This window comes from Nuphar pumila, chromosome 7 (assembly GCF_984573655.1).
Source record: "Nuphar pumila chromosome 7, dmNupPumi1.hap1.1, whole genome shotgun sequence".
Lineage (NCBI taxonomy): Eukaryota > Viridiplantae > Streptophyta > Magnoliopsida > Nymphaeales > Nymphaeaceae > Nuphar > Nuphar pumila.
This window is the reverse complement of record NC_143255.1, coordinates 55742738-55766471: the sequence shown is the minus strand read 5'-3', so window position 1 is coordinate 55766471 and position 23734 is coordinate 55742738. Positions and strand designations below refer to the sequence as shown.

General features: G+C 40.4%; 1 protein-coding gene across 4 annotated transcripts in view; it reads right to left on the bottom strand.

Moving 5' to 3' along the window:
- LOC149832295 (chaperone protein dnaJ 10-like) overlaps positions 1–23734 on the bottom strand; it is a 101543-nt gene that overhangs the window by 62046 nt on the left and 15763 nt on the right. For all 4 annotated transcript variants that reach the window (XM_090014423.1, XM_090014426.1, XM_090014425.1 and 1 more), the window contains exon 6: positions 4835–4964. In XM_090014423.1, coding sequence (XP_089870549.1) covers positions 4835–4964 — 130 coding nt within the window. The remainder of the gene's footprint in view (positions 1–4834; positions 4965–23734) is intronic.

The following is a 23734-nucleotide window of genomic DNA, read 5'->3' as shown; positions in this document are numbered from 1 at the left end:
TATGTATATATATTGTTCACTCCCTAATTGCTCCCAACGTTACCTTCACTCTATGCTACTTTCAATCACACATTATTGCGCCTCTTCCCTGTTACCTGCCACAACAAGCATTCACCTGCACTCACCTCACTTTGCACTGTATTCATTACTTACACTTATCACTCCATCTTCATATGTTAGCATCACCACCACATTGGTGAGTTATCACTCCTCAGTACAATCTCTACATCAGAGCCAAAAGTTACCAAGTGTACCGTTGACAGAAGGAATTATACAATGTTCACGGTAGATGAGTTCACATTCAAGGCAGTCAAAACTCTCAGAGATTTATATATATATGTCTAGATTCTAGACCTCCTTTTGGTTGTATGTCATGTATCAAGTTTGGCATACAGCCAGACATGGATTCTAATAAAACAGGGGTGCCCAACCTAGGCTTTCAAAATCCTATTCCTAATACTCAAAATGCGATGCCATCCCTTAACATGCCAATGGGAGCTCCAGGTTACATTCCACAAAGAAATCTCTAGAACAGGGATATGCCTAAACAGGAACATGGGAGATGTGAGGGCCGGCAATCTCAAGAACAGAGAGAGGAAGTAGCATGCCAACCAACAACTATCAGGGTGGATACCAGGGGAGCAATCTCTAGGCCAATGGTTACCAAGGCAGGGACATGCCTAATAAAGACGTTCCTCCCATGCCTAACAGAGATTACCAATAGTTAATGGTTTATGTTAGAACCACAAATGGACTGTTAAGATTGATCAGTTTGATATTAGAACATGTTTTGCAGTGTTTATTTTATGGTATGTGGATCTAATAACCTATCACTTGTGGCAGAGGTCTTGTTGGTTAGTAGGTAATTAAGAACTGCTCGAATTTATTGGTTTTTTTTGCGATATTCATGAAATATTCTCTTCCAGCTGCCTCCATTTAGCAATAGCTAGCAGTTTCATAATCAAGCTTCAACACTCATCAATATAGCTCCTTGGTATCTCCATAAAACCATCTCATATATTCAGAACAGTTTTTTTTTCAATACTGCTGTAGTTCTCTAAGCACACATGGAGTCTCTCCCATTAAACATCTATATTTGTTTCCCATAGGCATTTTAAGGTCTTATAAAACCTTCTCATTTCATACAAATAACATCATATGCATCATAAATCTTAGTTTCTCATTAGCTTAGTATGCACCTTAAGCCTCCATTCTATCATTTGCATACAACATGATGTCTCTTTCAGCTAACTTGGATTTTGCAGGGATCTAGGCAGAAAAGGTTATTCTTCCTGCTTAATTTAGGAATTTGAACTTAAATTCAATTCAAGTTTGTAATAGCTAGACTTTAATGAGAATTTACATTCCTGCTTTAGGTAGAATGGATGAGCATTGTAAACATTACAAATTACTTGTTCTCATGCATTTTTTTCCTTTATTTCTAAAATTCCCACAATGGTGAAACACAAACGGCACGTGCACCATTTTGTAAGAGGTAAGTTAATTCTAAGTTGACGATTTACATCAACGGCCATAGTCGGGGTGTAAACAAAACTTAGAATTTTTATCTTTTACAAAATAACACTGGATCCACACTGGATCCATTTTCAGAAATTCATCATATTTTTCCTAAAATATTTTATTCTTTTATCAGAATTTAACTTAAAATTAACTCAAAATATATACCAATGGCCATAGTCAGGGTATATTGAGGGTTAATTTCATTTTAAATTCTATAAAAGCACTAAATGTGTTTTATTCTTCTTTTGAATTTAAATATAGATTATCATATAATACATTCAATGACCATAGTCAAGGATGTATTATATTTTCAATCTTATTTTAATTCATTTAAAGAATGAAATAGTTTTTTTAAAAAAATCCAAATTCAAACTTATTCAAATTCATTCATCATATAGGATAGAATTGCATCATATTTTCAAAAATTTCCTTTTCAAAATTCCAAGTGATTATCCCTCTTCATTTCTCAGATCAAATCTTATTCAAATCCAATTCTATCTCATTTCAATATTCAAAAATTCAATTTCAAAGCCAAATTCGACTTTGAAATTCCAAAATCATTTTATATTCAAGCTTCAAATTTCCAAAATCAATTCAAAAATTCAAATTCAAAGTTCAATTTAACTTGAAGTTATCTTCTGATTTTAAAAAGGCCAACTTCACCTCCTTTATCTTCAATCAAGGTTTGGATTTAAATCTCAAAACTTAAATTTTGGATTTCTAAAAACCCAGATCCATCCTTTAAGGTCCTATTTGGATTTTTCATAAACCAAATCCAAAATCAAATCCTAGTCTCAACTTGGATCCAGATTTCCAAGTATAAAACTCCATTCCACTTTGGATCTCCAATTACAGATCCAAATTCCATTTAGGATCCAAACCCTTATTCCATTTGGATCTCCAGTTACAGATCCAAATTCCATTTAGGATACAGATCCTCATTCCATTGGATCTCAGATTCAGATCCAACATCCAATTCTTAGGATCCAGAATCCAACTCTGCTTTGGATCTTAGATTCAAATCCAAATTCCAATTCTTAGGATCCAGAATCCAACTCTGCTTTGGATCTCAGATTCAGATCCAAATTCCAAATTCTTAGGATCCAAATCCTTATCCCATTTTGGATCCCCCATCACAGATCCAAATTCCATTCAAATCCTTATTCCACTTTGGATCTCCAATCATAGGTCCAAATTTCTTCTAGGATCCAGATCCTCATTCTACCATTGGATTTCAGATTCAGATCCAAATTCCAATTCTTAGGATCCAGAAACCAATTCTACATTGGATCTCAGACTTTAGATCCAAATCCATTCTAGGATCCAGAAACCAATTCTACATTGGATCTCAGACTTTAGATCAAAATCCATTCTAGGATCCAGAACCCAATCCTACATTGGACCTCAGACTTCAGATCCAATTCCATCTTGGGATCCAGAGTCCAACTCTATCTTGGATCTCAGATTTCGAATCCAAATATCATCTTGGATTCCAAATCTTGAATCCGATTCCATTCAAAATTCCAAATCCAAATTTCACTTTAAATTCCAATTCTTAAAACCAATTCCATTTCATTCCAGATTTCAGATCAAGTTCCTATTTCAGATCCTAAATCCAAAAATCAACTCAAAACTCTATTCAGAATCCAGAACTTGGATTCGGATTTCATCGTGAAGTTCCAACTGTTACAAATCTCATTCCTCAATTCCTTTAGATTTCCCACATTTCCTTCTAAAATCAAAACTTCAAAAGTGGAATTCAATTCCATTCCAAACATTCATCCAAGTTCAAAACTTCTAAATTCAAAGTTCATTTATGACTTTGAAAATTTCCTTCATTCTCTTTTTTTTTCAAGATCAATTTCCAAATTCTAGATTTATTTTCCCAAGCTCCTGATTATTCTAAAAACTTAGAACTTTAATCTTAAGTTCTAAGTTAGAAAACATCTCTTCACTTTATCGGATTCACTTGGGATTTCTTCAAAAACATTTCCAAAAAGAGCATACATCTTTGCATTTGCACAAGCATGATTCATTGTGCATTTTAGACTTAGAATAAATACTTAGATACATTCTTCGCAAAAGCAAAAGGCATAAAATTCGACCCTTGGTTCGATTACCCCTGGTAAAGGTGCCAGGAACGGTCGAACCTCGTACCGACGAGCGGATCCCGTCTCCCAGTTTTCCCGCAAATATTTCAAAAACGGAGGCGAGTTATTTCAAATATTTTTTAAATCAAGGTCAAGTGAGACCCGCAAAAGAGTTCATCTTCTCTTCTCTTCTCTTCTTTCTTTTCTCTTCTCTCTTTCTTTCCGTTCTTCCATCTTTTCTCCCTTCAAAAAGGAGGAGAATAAGAGGTAGGAAAGGAAAAGAGAAGGAAGAGAGAGAATATTACGAGAGGAAAAATTTTGCGATGATCACACCATGGTACATGAGAGAGAGAGAGAGAGATTGCTATTGGGATTCTCAAACCATATTGAGATTATAATAAAAAGTAAGGGGAAGATGGTTGTTATTGGGACAACCAAACAATAAATGTGAAACAGTAGCAAAGAGTAATTTTAAATCACCAAAAATAAAGATTCAAAAGTTAAGATAAAATTTTGAAAAGTGAAACATGTTGGCCGTTGTTGACCGAGTCAGACACGGTCAACACCATGTCATACATGTGTCAGAGCGAATTTTGTGTCAGTTTTCATGTTGTACCATGATGCTCCCTGTGAGATAGCTCTTAAGTGGACCTGGTATCATCACTTTCTGATTTGGGCAAGATTTGACTACCTCTGGGTTATAGTGCTTCTTATCATATGACTTCTAATTCATATAGTGCTTCTTGTATGAAAAAAAACAGATCTAACCATTAAGTTCTTAAATGAATCTTATCAAATATAATGTAGACTGCCATTTTTATTACCGGAACAAATCTGCTTCCTGAAATGTCAACTGTATGAATTAGTAGTAGCATCTACCCATAGTTAAATGCATGGGACATGACAAACAAATTCATTAGATTCCTGGAAACCCCATAAACAATATAAATAATAACCACACCACATGAGATATTATAGCAGTGGATCCAATCTAATGCAGGGAACCTCCATCAACTGCTGACTGGAATAACAGACAAGGTATGGGCTGAACATATAATGTTATGTACATTTCCTCCATAATGGTCTGGATATATAATTTTATGTACATTTCCTCCATAATAGTTAAATGAAATGGAAAACACAACCACAAACTATTAGATAAATAAGGCAGTTTTCGGTATAGATACCAAATTATGTGAGGAAATCTGGAGCATCCAACTTACCAGCCTTTGAAAGGTCGAGAGCGTTTTTTTTTGCCTCTTGCACGAACTCATCCTTCCTACCATCAACATATGGTTGAAGTCGATCTTTTAATTTTTGGGTAAGATTTTCTTCTCTTTGCCTTTGCATTTCCTGCAATAGAAAGAAATAAAATAAGAAAAAAAATGTGCAAACCACGGTAAAACAATAATTTTATTATGTGAATTAAATGAAATACTAAACCAGAAAGGGAATTGTTGGGTATTAGTTAAGAATTTTCCATTTTTACATTTCAAGAAAAATGGATTTCATGGTCAAGACTCAAGACCAATTCTCATTACCAATGAATCATCACATGTTCAAGATGCAAATTCAACATATATCTTATCAAAAGGACAAAATTTCTGATATTTTAGGAAAAGGGCATCATCAGTCAATAGGCAAGGAAAATACTAGTGGGGTACATTCCATCTTCTACTTCACCAGCTAGCAGGTGATAATTTTTGTATTTATCATGCCTCAAATTAATATGGTGTAAATCTTGTGTATCTAATCATGACTCAAATTAATAAGGAGTACATCTTTTATTTACTCAGAAACTCTTCAAATTATTCTTTATGATCATTCCATGCTGTTCTAGGCCCAAATGTCTCTCCAAGTGTCTGTCTAATCACCTCAACATGGGAAACAGGGACAAGTAGGACTATATGAGAATTCACATGATGTATCAATTCAGTGAAACCATCTCCCGTTATTAACCATTTCAGTTAACCCAGTAAGTGTAATTACTTATCGCCACGATGAGCATTCCCATATATGTGGTGTTTTGTTGGTCTGCAGTATGTTCCCTATAATCTTTAGCTAGGTTGATTATAGCATTTGAATCAGGCTAAATTTAGAAAACTATGTTCAGATCGTAATGGCGATTATGATTTTTTCCCATGTCATAAAATGGGCTTGAAAATCACCATAGGACCGTCTCTGTCTGGATGACATATGCATTTTCTTCTGATGCAACCATTACACAAAACATGTATAAGATGAAACCTTAACACCTTGTACAACTAGCACTGATGAAAACAACTTGTTATTGCCAACAATAACAGGTACAAGATGTGAATAATGTATGGTTTCAAATAGTGCCGCCATCTAGAGCAACATCAGGTGATAGCAAATACCATCTACTGATTTACGTGATTCTGCTGCACCACATCTGGAACTAACTAAACTAACAATTACACTGTCAAAGTATATGGATGTCATATCTATATCTATCTATCTATATATATTTTCATATATATGTCTATATATATATATGACTTTTGTAATGTCCACTAGGGGCATATTTGTCTTTTCACTTGTAAATACGCATGTTCATTAGGAGCCCCACTTTTGTATTTTTGTTATTTTTATTTTAATCTTTTTATTTATGTTGGAATAAGGGCCCACACATAGAGTCGTTGGGGATCCTCGCTCCCAACGACTCTATGGGAACCCCTTTCTTGCTCCCTCTTGTTTTATATATAGGGGGTCTTGCCCTACTATAATTAAAGGCTTTTGAGAGCCTTTCGAAATAATAAGTCCATTTATATTTTGAAGTGCTCTCTCTCTCATATTGTGTGTTTTTCATTTGCCACTTTGTGGTCTATTGTATTTTGCCCATTAGTGGGCTCTTGTATGCTTGTGCATCTCTTATAGTCTTTTTGACATTGTTCTTTGACTAGTGTTTCATTACATGCTTGAGCCAGATTGGTATTGGAAGCACTATTACTCTCTTTAATTTGAGTGTTGTTGAGGTTCCTACTTTTTCAAGTTCTTCCTCAATGGCCAAAAATGCAAAGATCTACCTCTCCTTCAAATTAAATGGAACCAACTATAAAATGTGAGTTGCCACTATGGAAAACAACCTCAAAGGTAAAAGACTTTGGAACTATATATGTGGAACAATTCTGGAACCACAATTGAAGCTCACCAAGAAGAAAGGGAATGGAGAAAAAGCCTTGAGTGATGAAGAAAAGGCTAAAGCTATTCAAGAATATCAATCTAAAGTTGAAGATCGAGAAAGTGAGCATGCCAAAATATTGACATAGTTCATGAATAACGTGAAACTCAAGATTTGTGCTAATCTAGCCAAATTAAAAAAAACAAATGAAGCATGATTCTTTATGAAAGGTATGTAATTGTATACTAAAAAAAGACTTGCTATGCACTTCTTTTTATAAGAAAAGATAAGAGGAACCAAGCAAGGTGATATGAGTATTAGAAACTATTATAGTACTCTATCACCTCTATGGGATGAACTTGCTCTCCTCGAACCACAATGGGAAGGAAACACTATTGCCATGAGGCAAGAGCAAATGGAGAGAGAGAGTTTTTTCAATTTATTCATGTGCTTCATCCCGGTTTTAAACAATTAAGAGGATCTCTTCTTTATAGGACATCTACTCCTCTTAGTGAAATCCTTGCTGACTTATGCTAAGAAGAAACTCGTTTGGCTCTCAAAAAGGACTTTGATGAAGTCCATGCAGTATCTAGACCGGAAAACAATATGAGGACATATAAACCTCCTCACTTTTGAAAAAATAACAATGGTGGAGAATAAAAATTATTTGTCACCATTGTAAGGAACCAAGTCATCTTAAACCGGATTTTACTAAGCTTAAAAAGAAGGCGACTTCTGTTGGAGATAGTCTAAGCAACTCAAGCGAAGAATCAAAGAGAGATGTAGACATAAAAGACTTCATCACTCAACTTACATAAACTCTCCAACAATTTATGAGAATCAACCCTTCCACACTTTCCACCTTCGGTGCCGCGATATCATCAACTCCCGATATATTCTCTTGGATCCTTGATTCGGGTGCCTCCTTTCATATGACACCAAATATATCTTTTTTTATCCAAACCAAGTCTTAATTCTTTTAAGTCATTTGTTTTCACGACCAATGGAACATCATTAGATGTTGAAAGAATAGGAAATCTTGAAAAAGTTTTTAGTCAAGGCAAAGAATTTTATGTCCCAAAAATTAGGATTATTTCAAAACTTAACTTAAATCTATTTTCTATTTCTCAAATTACCGATTTTGGATATAGTGTCTATTTCACCAACAAATTGCTATGTGCAGGATCTCCGGTCTGAGAAGCGGATTGAGCAAGGCCATAGAAGAGGAGACCTATATTATATAGATTTTTTGTCTTTATCATCCAAATCATTTTGTAATCATGTCCAAACTAAAGATATTGTTACTTGGCACAAAAGGTACTTGACACAAAAGGCTTGGTCACCCTAGTATTTTTAAGTTGTATCTTTTTCTATTTTTGGAAAAATTTTGTAATGAAAAAGAATTTACATGTAATGATTGTATTCTTGGAAAGATGCACTCTCTTCTTTACTCACATAGCAATTTTATTTCTAAAAGACCATTTGAGTTAGTGCATTAGGATGTATGGGGACCAACACCCGTTATGTCTAAAGGAAGATATTCATACCAGAGTTATTGGAAGCTTCTTAGATAGGTGGAAAGCTCGCTTCCCGGAAACTCGCTTCGGAAGTGCGATACTCCTCACTTCCGAAACTTGATGAGAACCTCGATTCCCCCACGCTTCTCCTATGCTTTCCACACGCTTCATTTATTCTTATTATATGTTCTCTTACTCAACTTTTCATGCTTTTTATGTGTTTTCTTTGATTCTTCTCACTCACTTACATGTGCTTTCGCTAAATTGACAGTCATCATTTTTAGATTTTGTTAAAAATTTAATTCTTACACTAAAAAATCATGAAATTTAATATTAGTCACTTTTATTTTAGTTTTTATTTGTGTTTTATTTTGATTCTCATTCAATTCTTATATATATAGATTTTAAAATGCATCGCTTCCGCTTCCCGTATCGTTTCCTGCTTCCGCTTCCTAGTCTGACAACTTTGATTCATACTATGTTGTCTTTATTGATGATTTCACTAGATACACATGAGTTTTTATTAAAACAAATCCAATGTTTTTTCTACCTTTAAAGAATTTTATATTCTTACTCAAAATCAATTTCAAAATAACATAGCTATTTTTAGATCCGATTTCGGAGGTGAATACATGTCAAATGAATTTCAAAACTATCTTAAACAAAATGATATTATTCATCAAAGATCTTGTTCCAAAACTCCTCAACAAAATGGTCTTGCCGAAAGAAAACATAGGCATCTTATTGAAATAACAAGAACTCTTCTTATCTCTAAAAATGTTTCAAAGAACTTTTGGGCCGAATTCGTTCTTTCTGCAACTTATCTTATAAATCAGATGTCTTTCTCATCCTTAAAAAATGTTTCTCCTTTTGAAAAAATATTTAAAATATCTCTGGATTTTAAAAGATTAAGAATTTTTTGTTGTAAATATTTTGTTCTTTTCCAAAGACTAGATAAACTTTCACCAAAAGCCCTTGAATGTGCTTTTATTGGCTATGGTGAAAATCAAAAGGGGCATAGGTGTTGTGACATTAAAAGTAGCAAACTCTATGTTTCAAGAAATGTGACCTTTCTTGAAGAACAAAATGGTTTTGAATTTCAAAAATCAAAAGAAGAAATTGACTATTCTTTCCTTTTGACTTATTGCCTAAAAATAAGTCTAAAGATTTTAATGATACTATTTGTGATAATATTTGTGATGACAATTCTCATCAAAATGATGCTTTGTTACATCAAAATGATGATTCTCACAATGAGAATCCCAATGATATACATGTGTATACTCGGTGAGAGGGAAATGAACATCAAAATGCTTTCGATGTATACTCTCAAGACGTTTCTTTAGAAAATCAAAATGAAGAATCCTTACCTAGACGATCTTCTAGGAATAGTAGACCTCCTCAAAAATTTCAGTCATATGATTCTTTTTCCCCAAACTATAAGACTTATCTCATGATGATTCAGTTCTATCATGAGCCCTTCAATTTTAAATAAGTTAAGCAACATCCACATTAGATTGATGCTATGAGACTTGAGTTAGAAGCACTCAATAAAACTAGCACTTGGACAATCGTAGGTCTTCTTTTAGGAAAGAAAGTTATTGAATATCGATGGGTTGGATATCGATGGGTTTATAAAGTCAAAACCAAGAGTGATGGGACATTAGAAAGATACAAAGTTAGGTTAGTTGTTAAAGGGTATACACAAGAATATGGAATTGATTATGAAGAAACCTTTGCCTTAGTTGCTAGGATGACTAGTATAATAGCCTTAACGTCTATTAAACAATGACCTATTTATCAATTAGATGTTAAAAATACTTTTTTAAATGAGAATCTTTGTGAAGAAGTTTATATGGATCCTCCATCGAGTCTTGAGATTGAAAAAGAAAAAATTCTTAAACTAAATAAAGCTCTTTATAGTCTTAAACAAGCTCCAAAAGCTTGATATGATCACTTTAGTAAAGTTGTTCTTAACAATGGTTTTACCTATTGTTATATTGATACTGCTTTATTTATTAAGCATGCAGGTGATCACATAACTATTTTATTGTTATATGTTGATGACATGATCATCACTAGGAATAATAAAAAGGGTATTGAGCTTATTAAAAATATTCTTAAAAACAATTTTGATATGTTTAACCTTGGATTTCTAAGGTAATTTTTAGGAATTGAAGTTACGTATTCTCCTCGGGGATATGTTCTATCTCAAATGAAACTTGCATCAGATATCATTGTAAGTCTGGCTTAGCTGACGAAAATAAAGTGGAGATTCAAGAAGTAATCAACGCTAAGATAAGAGCCAATGATGGAACTCCTTTAGAAGATCCCACTCCTTATCGTCAACTGATTGGATCTCTAACCTATTTGTCTATTACCAGGCCAGTTATTGTTCACCCAGTTCACAATGCAAGTCAATTTCAAAATACTCCTACTACTATTCATATGTCTACCGTCACGAGAATTATCAGATATTTGAAGGAAACCATTACCAAAGGGCTATTCTTATCTTCTTCTTCATCTCCTAATTTAATTGCTTATACTGACTTTGATTGAGGTGGTAACCCCAATGATTGTATTTCTACAACAGGTTATTGCATTTTTCTTGGACAATCATTAATCTCTTGGAGGTGTAAGAAACAACAGAAGGTGTCTCTATCATCTACATAGGCTGAGTATAGGGCGATGACCACAACTACCACTGAACGTGTCTGGTTAAAAAGTCTCCTCAAAGATACGAGAGTCATTATCTCTACTTCCTCGAAGTTGTATTACGACAATAAGAGTGTCATCTATATTGCTAGCAATCACACTTTCCATGAACGAACAAAAAACATCGATATGGACTATCACTATGTTCGAGATGAATTTTTGCGTGGCACCATTCAACTACCATATGTTACGTAAGAGTATCAGCTAACATATTTCTTCACCCAAGCCTTGCCATCTCCCTTATTCTACTCTCCTAAGCAAACTCTCGGTGATCTCACCATCAGTTTGAGGGGGGGTGTTAAAGTATATATATATATATATATATATATATATATATATATATATATATATATATATATGACTTTTGTAATGTCCACTAGGGGCATATTCATCTTTTTGCTTGTAAATACGCATGTTCATTAGGAACCCCACTTTTGTATTTTTATTTTTATTTTTATCTTTTTATTTTTATTTATGTTGGAATAAGGGCCCACACATAGAGTTGTTGGGGACCCTCTCCAACGGTCACAAATGTGACCGTTGGAGGGGCTCCCAACGACTCTATGGGAGCCCCTTTCTTGCTCCCTCTTGTTGTATATATAGGGGGTCTTTGTATATATATATATATATATATATATATATATATATATATATATATATATATATATATATATATATATATATATATATATGTATGTATTTATATAAAATCCTTTTATTATGTATTTCCTGATAGGGGCATTTTGGTCTTTTCACGTGTATTAATAGTTGTTTCTTAAAAACAACTATTTTATCTTTTTTTTTTTTTTTTTATTTTTCGTTTTTTACTTTTATTCATTGGGGCCCCAACGGTCATATTTATGACCGTTGGGTGCTCCCCAACGTCTCTATGTAAAGAGGGAACTCCCAATAACTCCGTCTCTTGTTGTGTACATAAATAGGGCTGCATCCCCTACATGTAATTCTATTTCATTCCTCATTCTCAATAATAATTTTCTTGGTTGCCTTTTTTGGCATTTTCCCTTTGTGGATTTGAGTGTGCACTTAAAGTGGTTGTTTGTTATCTTCTAAGTCACAGGGACTCGACAAACTGGGTGCCGCACCCGCGTCGACGTGACGCGATGCGGGTGCGGCACCCGATGCGGTCAACAGGATCTTGGGTGCGGTCAACGCACCCAGGGTCATTTGTGTCCATTTTTTGAACAAAAAAAAATGCTCTGGTCCACCGACCTAAGAACAGGAGGGTCGAGGGAGAAGGAGAAGAGAGAAGAAGACTCGAGGGAAGGGGGGTTTACCTGAGAAGGCCGCGGAGGGCACTGAAGTCGTCGGCGAATAGGGTGACTGCGAGAGGGGGGCCGGCTATCGAAAAAACGTCGTGAGAGAGAGGGAGAAACGAGCGGTGGGGCTCGTCAGGGTTCCGGTGACTGAGGGAGCTCGAGAGGGAGGGAAATTGATGCAGTCCACGTCGGAGGAGGAGTGAAAACAGAAGCCCACCGTGAATCGGTGTGGCCCAAACTTTTTATTATTCTCAACAAGTCTCAATAATCAAGGGAAAAGCAACCAATAGTAAAGGAATGAAAGGGAACAGACTGCAGGTAACAAAGAATAAGCAAAAAAGAACAAACAGAAATGACGGCTGAAACTTTTCAAAACAATCCCCCTACGCAACCCTAGGGGTGGGCCTTTTAAAGGCTATTTACTGGACCCGGGTCGCGGGTCCAGGCTTGGACCCGAACCGCGATCCGGGTCAACTTCCATCTGCTGCTGGCTCTGTGATGTGCGAACTCCACCACGCCTGGAGTAGGTGCGCAGGGGTACCTCCCTGCGTCGCGGCTCCGTACCTGCAAGGGGGTCATACACGTGAAGCCGGTCATCTGCCCTTTGTGGCGGATCGGGTGGCACGATGCGCCTAATCGGGTCCTGCCCTGCATCATTCTCCCCTGGTTGGGAAGAAGTCGGCTCTGACAACTTGTTGTTGCCACAATAAGCATATAGATCAACCACGTTGAAAATAGGAGAAATATGCCAATCATCGGGCAGCTCAAGGAGGTAGGCATTCAAACCCAATCGCCGAAGGATCCTAAAAGGGCCATACTTATTAGGACTTAATTTGCTATAGGTGCCTACAGGAAAACGCCCGGGACGCAAGTACACCCAGACGAGTTGACCAACCTGAAACTGGACATCACGACGACCTTGATCTACGAAAGCTTTGTAGGCCTCGTAGCTTTCGACAAGTTTGACACGGACCGCATCTGGAGCTGGAGCTGGAGCTGGAGCTGGAGCTGGAAGATCTGACACAGGGGCTAGGTCAACGACATGGGTGGTTGACCGACCATACACCACTTGGAACGGAGATTTACCAGTAGAACGGTTAATGAAATTGTTATATGCGAATTCGGCTTGAGGCAATACGAGGTCCCAAGTTTTGACATTTTCCCCTACTAGGCACCGTAACAAATTTCCTAAGGTGTGGTTCACAACTTCGGTTTGACCATCGGTCTGGGGGTGATACGCAGTACTGAACTGAAGCTTGGTCTTCAACAAGGCCCATAACGATTTCCAAAAATGACTCATAAAACGCGTGTCATGATCAGAAGTGATTGTGTGGGGTAGACCATGGAAGCGGGCAACGTCCTTGAAATAATAGGACGCTACTAAAGAGGCATCGGTGGTTCGCTTACACGAGACAAACAACAACGACTAAAATTGAATCAAAACGACGTGGCGTTCTGGGGAGACTGTAATAAACGGAAAAAAAAAATTTGTTTGATCGGGTCGGATCCATTTTTGGACCCGACCTGGATCCAAAGGGGGGACAGGCGGTCGAGCACCCCGACCGTCTCTCCCGTGCCTTTTAAGGTCGAGGCAAGGGAGGTGAGGGAGGTTCACGAAACTCCTCCCTCGCTGTCTCTCTCCCTCACCGCCTCTCGGTCTCTCTCGCTCCTCTGCGTTGCCGACCCGCCGCCACCTGCGACCTCCCTCCAACGCCGGTGACTCGCCGCCGACAACCGCTTTCATCCCGCGTGCTGCAGGGAGCCAACAACCTCAGGTGCCGGCCATCTCCTTCCCTCTCTGCTACGAAGGTGCCGGTGACCTCCAGGTATGTTCCCTTCGTCCCTCTTCTACTTCTTCGTCTGTCTCTTCTCCCTCACTTCTCTGTTGCACAGGGAGGGGCTGAGCCGCCTCCCTGCCTCATTCAATCGCAAGGGAGGGGCAATGCCCCCTCCTTGCTGCCTTAAAACCCCAGGGGCGGGGCAGAGCCCCCTCCCTGCGATGGGTTTTGCAAGGGAGGGGCCCAAGCCCCTCTCGATGCCTCTGTTAGCAGGGGAGGGGTCGAGCCCCTCCCTATGTGCTGTTACGGGGGAGGGGGTCGAGTTCCCCTCCCTGCACCCTGCGTCTCATTACGGCAGGGAAGGGTCGAACCCTCCCTGCTACCTTTGACGGCAGGGGAGGGTCGTGCCCTCCCTGCTGCCTCTTTTGGCCAGGGAGGGGCTGCGCCCCTTTCCCTTTGCTCGCTGATATCCGGGAAGGGGCGTAACCCCTTCCCTTTGTTTTCCCATTCGACAGGGAAGGGGCCCGACACCCTCCCTATTCTCTCTCTTCTCGTTTGACAGGGAGGGCCGCGACTTCCCTCCCTTCTCTCTCTTGCTGGCCGATCGGAGGGCACCAACTTTTCGGCACCCTCCGCTCGGTGAGGTCAGGGAAGGGGTGCAACCCCCCCTTCCCTTCTCTTTTTCTTCTTTTGACCACCGACAGGGGCTATGCCCCTGTTGACACCTTCTTTTCCAGCAGACTGGCAGAGGCGACGCCCCTCTGCCGCCACCTTCCTTTCTGGTCGGAAGGTAGTGGTGATGCCTTTGCCGCCCCTGCCTTCGTTTGTTGTTCCGACAGGGGGGCTCTGCTCTGCTTTGCCCCCCTCGTCCTCTGACAGGTCGACAGGGGCTGGACCCTAGCCACCTGAGTCTTCTACAAATAGGGAGCGACTGCTCCCTGCTTGTCTTCTCGGTCTGCTTTGCCTGGCAGGGAGCAGGCCTTCCTGCCTCTGTTCGTTGGCAGAAAGCCAGGGCTCTCCTCCCCTGTTCCTGCCGCGCTAAGCAGGGCTTGTGCCCCTGGCCTCTGCTACCGCAACGTGTCTGCAGGGAGCGAAATCCCTTGTTTTGCTTCGCATCGGGTCTTGTCGGACCCACCTCCTGTTGTTTTCTTTATGGTTTAGCATACTAAAGTTCTAAGACCTCCAGGTTGAACTGTGGTTCCTGCTCGCTCTTCATGGCTTGAGCTCGTGCTTACCTACGCAGCTGGCATACGAGGACCGTCACCTCTCCAGGTAGGGGAAGATTGCACAGAAGACTTGGACAATTGAATTGAGTTCAATTAACTAAAAAGGACAATTAAATAAATATATATGTATATATATATCATATATATTTATACGAGTACGCATTTAACTCCAGGACGCGGTTTCACGATCCTTGTCCTTTACCTTGCCGTCGCGCATCGCGCAAAGGTTCTGCGTTACACCCATGCTTACGGTCTTTACTTTGCCGTCGCGCTTTGCGCTAGGCTCTTGCTTTTGCATATGTGTTGTTACTGCCTTGCTATTGCAGATGACGCTCAGGTTCTCGTTCATTGCATACGCGTTTGAGGCATCCTCGTGGAGGATGCAAGAGACATCTATCACTCCCTCTTGCGACAATAGTTCAGTCGGGAGCGAGCGACACATCCTCGTCTAAGGAGAGGGATACCTCGCAAGGATCCTGGCTCTTCGTGTGTGCAGTCCTGCAGAGTCGACTTGAGATTTCAGGGAGCTGCGCAAAAGCATCAGAGATTGCTCCAAATCGAAGCATTTGGAAGGATGTGACTGGCTGGTTCTGCTCGCCTTCTTGGCATATCTCGGGTGATCCCGAATTGGGGGTTCGAGCGAACTTCTTAGCGGGTGTTCTGTTGAGAAACCCGTATTCCGTCTATCGAGGCCGGTATCGAATCATGCGAGACATGTAGATACCCCGATAGCGGATGTGATTTGAGATAATCACATGCATGAGGTTGGCACAAGGTACTGTTGTTTCAAAGGATAGAGTAAAGTTGATAAACTTTACATCTTTGTGAAACACTCCTGTTGAGGCTTCTATTGAAGAGCTATACCCCCTTCATCCTAGAGTACTTGTAGTCGTGCACGACACGTCTAATACTGCGACGATCGGGTGAGGCGGTCGTGCGACCTCGAACAACGCTAAATGCAAAACATTGTAATCACATAAATGGCCTCACATTCGCCTTCACAGGCAAGATGCTCGAGTGGTTTAAACACCACAACATAGAATGGGTCGTTAGTTAAGCAACCCCTAACGTACCTATTCGCTTCTTTGTGTCTGTCAAGGGAGAGGACAGAGCGGTACAAACTCCAATGGACAAGTTAACAACCACCCTACGGGCAACGATCCGGCCTCCCCAGTCATTGAAGTTAGGGGAAAGGGGCTACATTAGTTAGCTCAACACTTCTGCAGAAGTTGGATGCGTCCGTAGCACAGCCTCCTTTGGGGAATCCTCTCTCGGCTAAAGCCGTCCCTTTGGAGCGAACTCAACTAGCTATTCGGGTTATTGAAAATACATAGAATAACAGACGCCCGAACTAGTTTCAGTTGGTTCTACGTTTTGCCTGCGCGTACCCGTAGGTTCGTAATTATCGAAACATAAGGTCTGTTCACACTGGTCGTTGAGTCGTGAGATTCCCTTTCACTACTGCTTCTCTTGCACTAATGATTCGCTTGCGCTACTGCTTCGCTTGCACTACTAATTCGCTTGCTTGCGCGATAGTTCAGTATGCTACTCGTTGAGTTGTGCACGCCTGTCAAGGCGTTACTCTAGTTGGTTAAACTGCTTACGCAGTTCTTTGCGAAGTAATAAGGAGCTTCTCATACTGGTTAAATATTTATAATAATAGCATTATGCCAGTTGCTACATATTAGCATGTGACTTGCTTTATCCCTTGGTCGAACTGTTTGGTGCTTATTGTAGTGTAGCACTTGTTGGCTTGCATCTCTTATGATTGATGTGATTGCATACAGCTCGTAATCTACGAACTGGTGGCAACTAGGATTGATGTGGCCGCTTGTCTTATAAGCTGCTTACATATTGTGATATAACTGTTACCGTATGATTGCTTATGAATGGCTTGTGATGTAATGGTTTATGCCTTACGATTAATTTAATTACTTGTTCATGGACTGAGCCATTTTATGGTAATTATATGTTTTACGAGCATTGTTATGAGTGCTTGTCTTATTCAGTTGTTTTGTTTGGCTGACGGGTAGAGTTAGTTACCCTTCGCCCATAGAATCATCTGAATTGCCATATTTGCGCGTTCTCATGTGTCGTTTACACATGCTTTGAGGGCCTATTTGAGGATTGCAATATTCCTTGTGGCAATAACACGATGCGTAGGATATTATGCTTCTATGTGAAGTGATATGATGCACATTGCTGATATGCATGCTTGTGCCCATATTGTGGCTACCGACCCTGAGGCGGTCAATGGTTTAGAGTAGTCGATTATTGATGCATGCATCACTGAGTGGGGTGTCTGTCGAGCACCTGATCTCCCAAAGGTTTCGCTGTGAGGTTATACATTTCCCAGATCAGGTGACCCGGCTAGAGTGGGAGATCTCTGTGAGGATGTACACTGTCCACGAACGGGTAGCCGCAAATACGGTGAACTCCTGTGAGAAAGTATAGGGTCCAAGATCAGGTATACCCTCTAGGGCGGTAATTCCTTGTCTGGTCGTATATCTCTCGGACCTAACGATCCGACGTGGATCTTGTGTTTTTGCTTACCATAAAATGTTATGGTGAGCTGTGACGATCTTCTGAGATTGTTTGTGATAGCCAACTATGAATTCATAGTTTCGGCTTTCTGTTTTAGCATGATTACATGCTTGACTCAGGTGTGAGAATCAGATCGTTAGCAATTTGAGTTTGTGATCATGTTTTGGACCTTCTACGGAAGGGTGAGCTTTTCTGAGAAGGTATGACGCCTTAGTGTGTCATAACCGGTGACGGTTAGCCGCGTAAGACTTTGAGAGATAAGGATAGATTAAGGTCGTTCAGGACAAAGCGTTGGTTAGAAGTAGTGAGTGACAAACTATGTCCTGGTGGTGATTAGATGCAGAGACCTCGTTCTAGGAACGAGGACAAGCTTGTTGCGTAGTAGTTCACAGCTTACGATCAAATGGATCGTATGCTGCGTTGGTCAGTTGCACTGCTTACTTGCTTTGAACTGCTTACGCGCTTGCACTGCTGATTCGCTTGTACTACTTACGTGTTTGCACTATTCACCTGCTTGCATTGCTTACCTGTTTAACTGCCTATCTGCTTTAAACTGCGTAGCCTACTGAATTAAAAGTAATTAATTCAGTTTCTTGTAGTCTCTCTTGTGCACCTACTAGTTTTTCGCGAAACTAACTCATTCTATGAGTACAGGTGATGATTAGGTACACTACGGGCGATGGTGCGATTGCAAGATGGCTTCAAGACTTCTTCTTCCTGCTCTTAGCTCGCGTCCTGGACGCTTGGGTTTGTATCGGATTTCCCTTAGGATATCCGAATCTTGGGAGTTTTGGTTCTTTTAGCTAACGTGCCCAAAGTTGTCAGCATGCCTTATGATTTGTCAAAGAAAAATCTTCCGCTGATTTCAGAAACAAACTCTGAAGGAAAGAGATATTTCTAGTCTCTTGCCTGTTTTTTTCTAAAAAGGTTCGCAAGTTTGAAATTTGGGGCGTTACAGAGACCCACGATAAAATCCATGGATACGTGCTCCCATGGCCGTTCAGGAATGGGTAACGGAGTATACAGACCACTATTCTGACGATGACCCTTGGACACTTGACACACGTGACACCCTTGGATGAACTTGACAACATCTTTGCACATTTTGGGCTAAAAGTATCGTTCATCTAACAGAGTGAACGTCTTATCGTGCTGCCCGAAATGCCCTGCTAACCCTCCATGTAATTCAGAAATCAACTGAAGCCTAAGGGAGAAATCAGGCACACATAATTTGTTCCCACGGAAGAGGTAACCATTATGAATACTAAAACGGGGGTCGAGGGTATGATCTAAAGAGATGCACTCTTCCCAGACTTGGTGAAAATCAGGGTCCGTGGGGTATAATTCCTTGCACTGTTCGAAACCAATGACCTGCACTGACATAGTCATCAGAAAGTTGTTCTTCCTACTAAGAGCGTCAAGCCACCTTGTTCAGGGTACCAGATTGATGGAGAATCGAAAAGGTATACTCTTGCAAGAAACTGACTCACTTGGCATGACGAGCACTCAACTTCTTTTGACTATTCAGATACTTTAATGCCTCATGGTCCGTGTACAAGACAAATTCCTTATAAATGAGATAATGTCTCCAATAACGAAGGGCTTGTACCACAGCATAAAACTCCACATCGTAAGTGGAGTACTGGCACCTGGCCTGAGTCAGCTTTCACTAAAGAAGGCAACGGGTCTACGATTCTGACTCAAGACTGCGTAAATTCCCACTTTGGAGGCATCGCACTCAACCTCAAAGACTGCACCAAAATCATGGAGGGCTAAGACAGGAGCACTGGTCATTTTCTCTTTGATAATCGTAAAGGCTTTTCCAGCCGCGGGCATCCAATGAAAGCTAGTACCCTTTAGGCACTCCGTGATGGGGGCCATGAGGGTACTAAAATTTCTCACGAAACGTCGGTAAAAAGTGGCTAACCCGTGGAAACTATGGATCTCTAATATAGTCTTTGGGGTAGGACAATCGCGCGAACTTTTGCGGGGTCGGCCTTGACTCTATCGGATAACACAATAAAACCTAAGAACACGACACTGGACGTCATAAACTCACACTTTTTCGTATTGGCATACAATTTTTCCTTCCTCAAAATTTCTAAGACTTGACGCAGGTGACTCAAATGATCGGACAACGACGAACTATAAATCAAAATATCGTCAAAGTAGACAACAACAAACTTCCCAATACACGGACGCAAGACTTGGGTCATCATGTTCATGAAGGTACTTGGGGCATTAGATAACCCAAACGGAACCACTCATACAACCCATCACGTGTCTTGAATGCCGTTTTCCACTCATCCCCCTCCCGTATACGAATCTGGTGGTACCCGCTTTTTAAATCTATTTTAGAGAAAATGGAGGCACCAGATAACATATCAAACATATCGTCCAAACGGGGAATGGGAAAACGGTATTTGACCGTGATGCGATTGATCGCGCGACTATCAACACACATGCGCATGGACCCATCTTTCTTAGGAGTGAGTAAGGCGGGTACTGCACAAGGGCTAACACTCTCGCGAATGAAACCCTTTTGCAGTAATTCCTGAACCTGTCTTAATAACTCGGTACGCTCGGAGGGGTTCATGCGATATGCGGGAAGGTTGGATAGACTCGACCCTGACACAAAGTCAATGGCATGTTGGACTACCCTTGTCGAAGGTAATCCATCAGGTAGGTCATCCGGCATAATGTCGCGGAACTCCTCTATAAGAGGGGTGACGTCCGCAGGAATGGACACTGACGAACTCATCAAGGGCTTTGCCACCAGGGCATAGCAATAGCCATCTTCCTGACAATGGTTCAAGAACAGCCGGTACGAGAGGCCTGCTAGCCTGGGGACTCGCTCAGGTTTGTCCACGGTGGGAAACCCGGTCTCCTTGATAGGTAGAAGTGTAAGAATCTGAATAAGTCTTCAAGATAGAGCGCCTTCAAGCTTTGGAGAACAGTCTTCAATCTGAAAATCAAAGTAATAAAAGAGAAGAGAGGAAAGGAAGAGAGGAGGGAGACGCCAAAAGGAGAGAGAAAAGTAGGGCACGTAATGTCTGCGTCCCTCTTTAATTATGTATATATAGGATCTTCCTCCTCTAAACAAAATACATGAAAACATTACAAGATTTACAAGTATGCCACCGCCCATATGGGGGAGCATACGTACGGATATGGATCCCATATTGGATCCATATCCAAGACAAATACAATTCTAACATCCCCCCTCAAGTTGTGCATGAGTTTTCATCATGCCCAACTTGTTCTTCAAATGCCAAAACTGTGATCCAGTGAGTCCTTTGGTGAAAAGATCAGCAACTTGCTCAGAAGTATGTATATATGCAGGGGAGATTTCCTCATCTTCTATTTTCTGACGAATGAAATGTTGATCAATCTCAATATGCTTGGTACGACTGTGAAGTATGGGATTGAATGAAATTTTAATGGCACTCTGATTGTCAACCAACACGGAAGACTGAGCAATAGGAAGAGATAATTCCCCAAGGAGGTGACGAAGCCAAGTAGCATCAGCAGTGCCAGCAGCCATGGCCCTATATTCAGCTTCTGTGCTGGATTTTGCAATGGCGCGTTGTCTGCGACTACTCCAACAGACAAGGTTAGAATTGAGAAAGACACAATAGCCAGAAACAGATCGGCGTTCATCAAGGTCGCCTCCCCAATCAGCATCAGTGTAAGTAGAGATAATATGACCATCCACAGTAGGAGACATGCGTTTATAAGTAAGTCCATCGCCAATAGTCCCCTTGAGATAACGTAAGATACGCTTGACAGCTTCCATATGAGTGTCTGTGGGAGCATGCACAAATTGGGAAACTTGATTGACAGCATATACAATGTCGGGCCGAGTGAATGTCAGATATTGAAGTTTCCCAACAATACTGCGATAAAAGGTCGGATCAGGATATGCAGAACTGCCATCTGAAACGTTCAACTTTGCATGCAAAATGCTGGGCGTGTTAATGGGCTTACAATCAGTCATACCAGAGGAGGTGAGAATATCAAGGGCATACTTGTGTTGGGAAAGAGTGAGAGAGTCATCAGTCCTGTCTAATTCAACACCCAAGAAGTATCTGAGGTCCCCGAGATCCTTCATTTTGAAGTGTTGTTCTAACACCTCTTTGACTTGAACGATGTGAGAGGAAGTATTACCCGTGAGAACTATGTCATCCACATATATCAATAACCAAGTAGTGATCCCTCCTTTGTGATAGATAAATAGAGAATGATCAAGGGCACTCTTCTGAAAACCAGGTTCTTGAATGTGAAGGGAGAACCTTTCAAACCATGAACGAGAAGCCTATTTTAACCCATATAATGACTTGTGCAACTTGCATACCCATAAATTAGAATCATTAGTAGCATATCCTGGAGGTTGTTCCATGTAAACGTCCTCTTTGAGGAAACCATGAAGAAATGCATTTTTGACATCAAGTTGATGTAATGGCCATCCAAGAGTAACTGCAAGAGAAAGAATAACTCGAATGGTACTCATCTTAACAACAGGGCTGAAAGTCTCATCATAATCTTCGCCATGTTGTTGAGTGAAACCTCTAGCCACAAGTCGAGCTTTATACCTATCAATACTGCCATCTGGTTTATATTTGATTTTATAAACCCATTTAGACCCAACAACATTCTTATCCCTTGGCCGTGGAACGACTTCCCATGTTTGACATTCATTCAAGGCTTCCATTTCTTCATTCATAGCTTCAATCCAACGGGAATTTTTAGAGGCTTGAGAATAACACTTTGGTTCAGTCTGTTTATGCAAACTGGTCATAAAAAGCTGAAAATCCAAACTGAAAGTGTCATAGCTTACCCATTTATCCACGGGATGCCTCACTCGAGTGGACCTTCGTGGATGGGAAGGAACAATGGCAGAATCAGTAGTAGAGGCAGGAGTGCGACGAGAATAAACCAAGCCAGAAAACCTGTCTAAAGGAGGATCATCCATCTGGGCATCAGACATATCTGCTTCAATGTGAGTACTGTCATAAGGGGCTGGGAAGGTGGTCGGTTGAATCCCATCGCCTAAGATATCAGCACATAACCATGGATCATACAGTCTGGACGCTGAATCATGAAGAGCCTTAGAAGAAGTGTGAAACTGCAACCTGAGTTCATCAAAAACAACATGTCTTGAAATATGTATAGACCTGTTAGGGGATTATAGCACCTATAGCCTCGATAGTGATCTGCATAGCCCACAAACTGACACATAACAGCCCGAGCTTGAAGTTTGTTCCGGAGGCTGGAATCAACATGAACATAACAAATGCATCCAAAAACCCGAAGCTCATCATACTTAGGATGCTCATGATTCAAAAGGAAGAAAGGAGATTTCCCTGCGAGAAGAGCTAAAGGCAATCGATTTATAACATAAACAGTCGTGTGAAATGCCTCAGTCCATAGAGTCATAGGGAGATCAGTGTCATGGAGCATGCTTAAGGCAGTCTCTACAATGTGCCGGTGCTTGCGTTCTGCAATGCCATTTTGCTGTGGTGTGTGTGGACAAGATATCTGTCTAGTGATGCCATGATTTAGCAAGTATTCAGTAAATTCAGATGATAAATATTCACCACCACCATCACATTGAAAATGCACTATGTTGGATGAAAATTTGTTTTGAATGAGGGCATGAAATTGAGTGAACAGATGGAACACTTCAGACTTGTGTTTTATGAAGTGTATCCATGTATAGCGAGAAAAGGAATCAACAAAAATGACATAGTATCTACTGCCGGAAGAAGATGAGACAGGAGCTGGTCCCCAAACATTAGAGTAAATCGTCTCAAACAATTTAGAAGCTCTTTTATTGATGGAATTAAAAGGGAGGGCATGACTCTTACAAAGTTGACAACTTGAGCACATGCCGGACTTATTAACAGGACTCAAACTGGATTTGT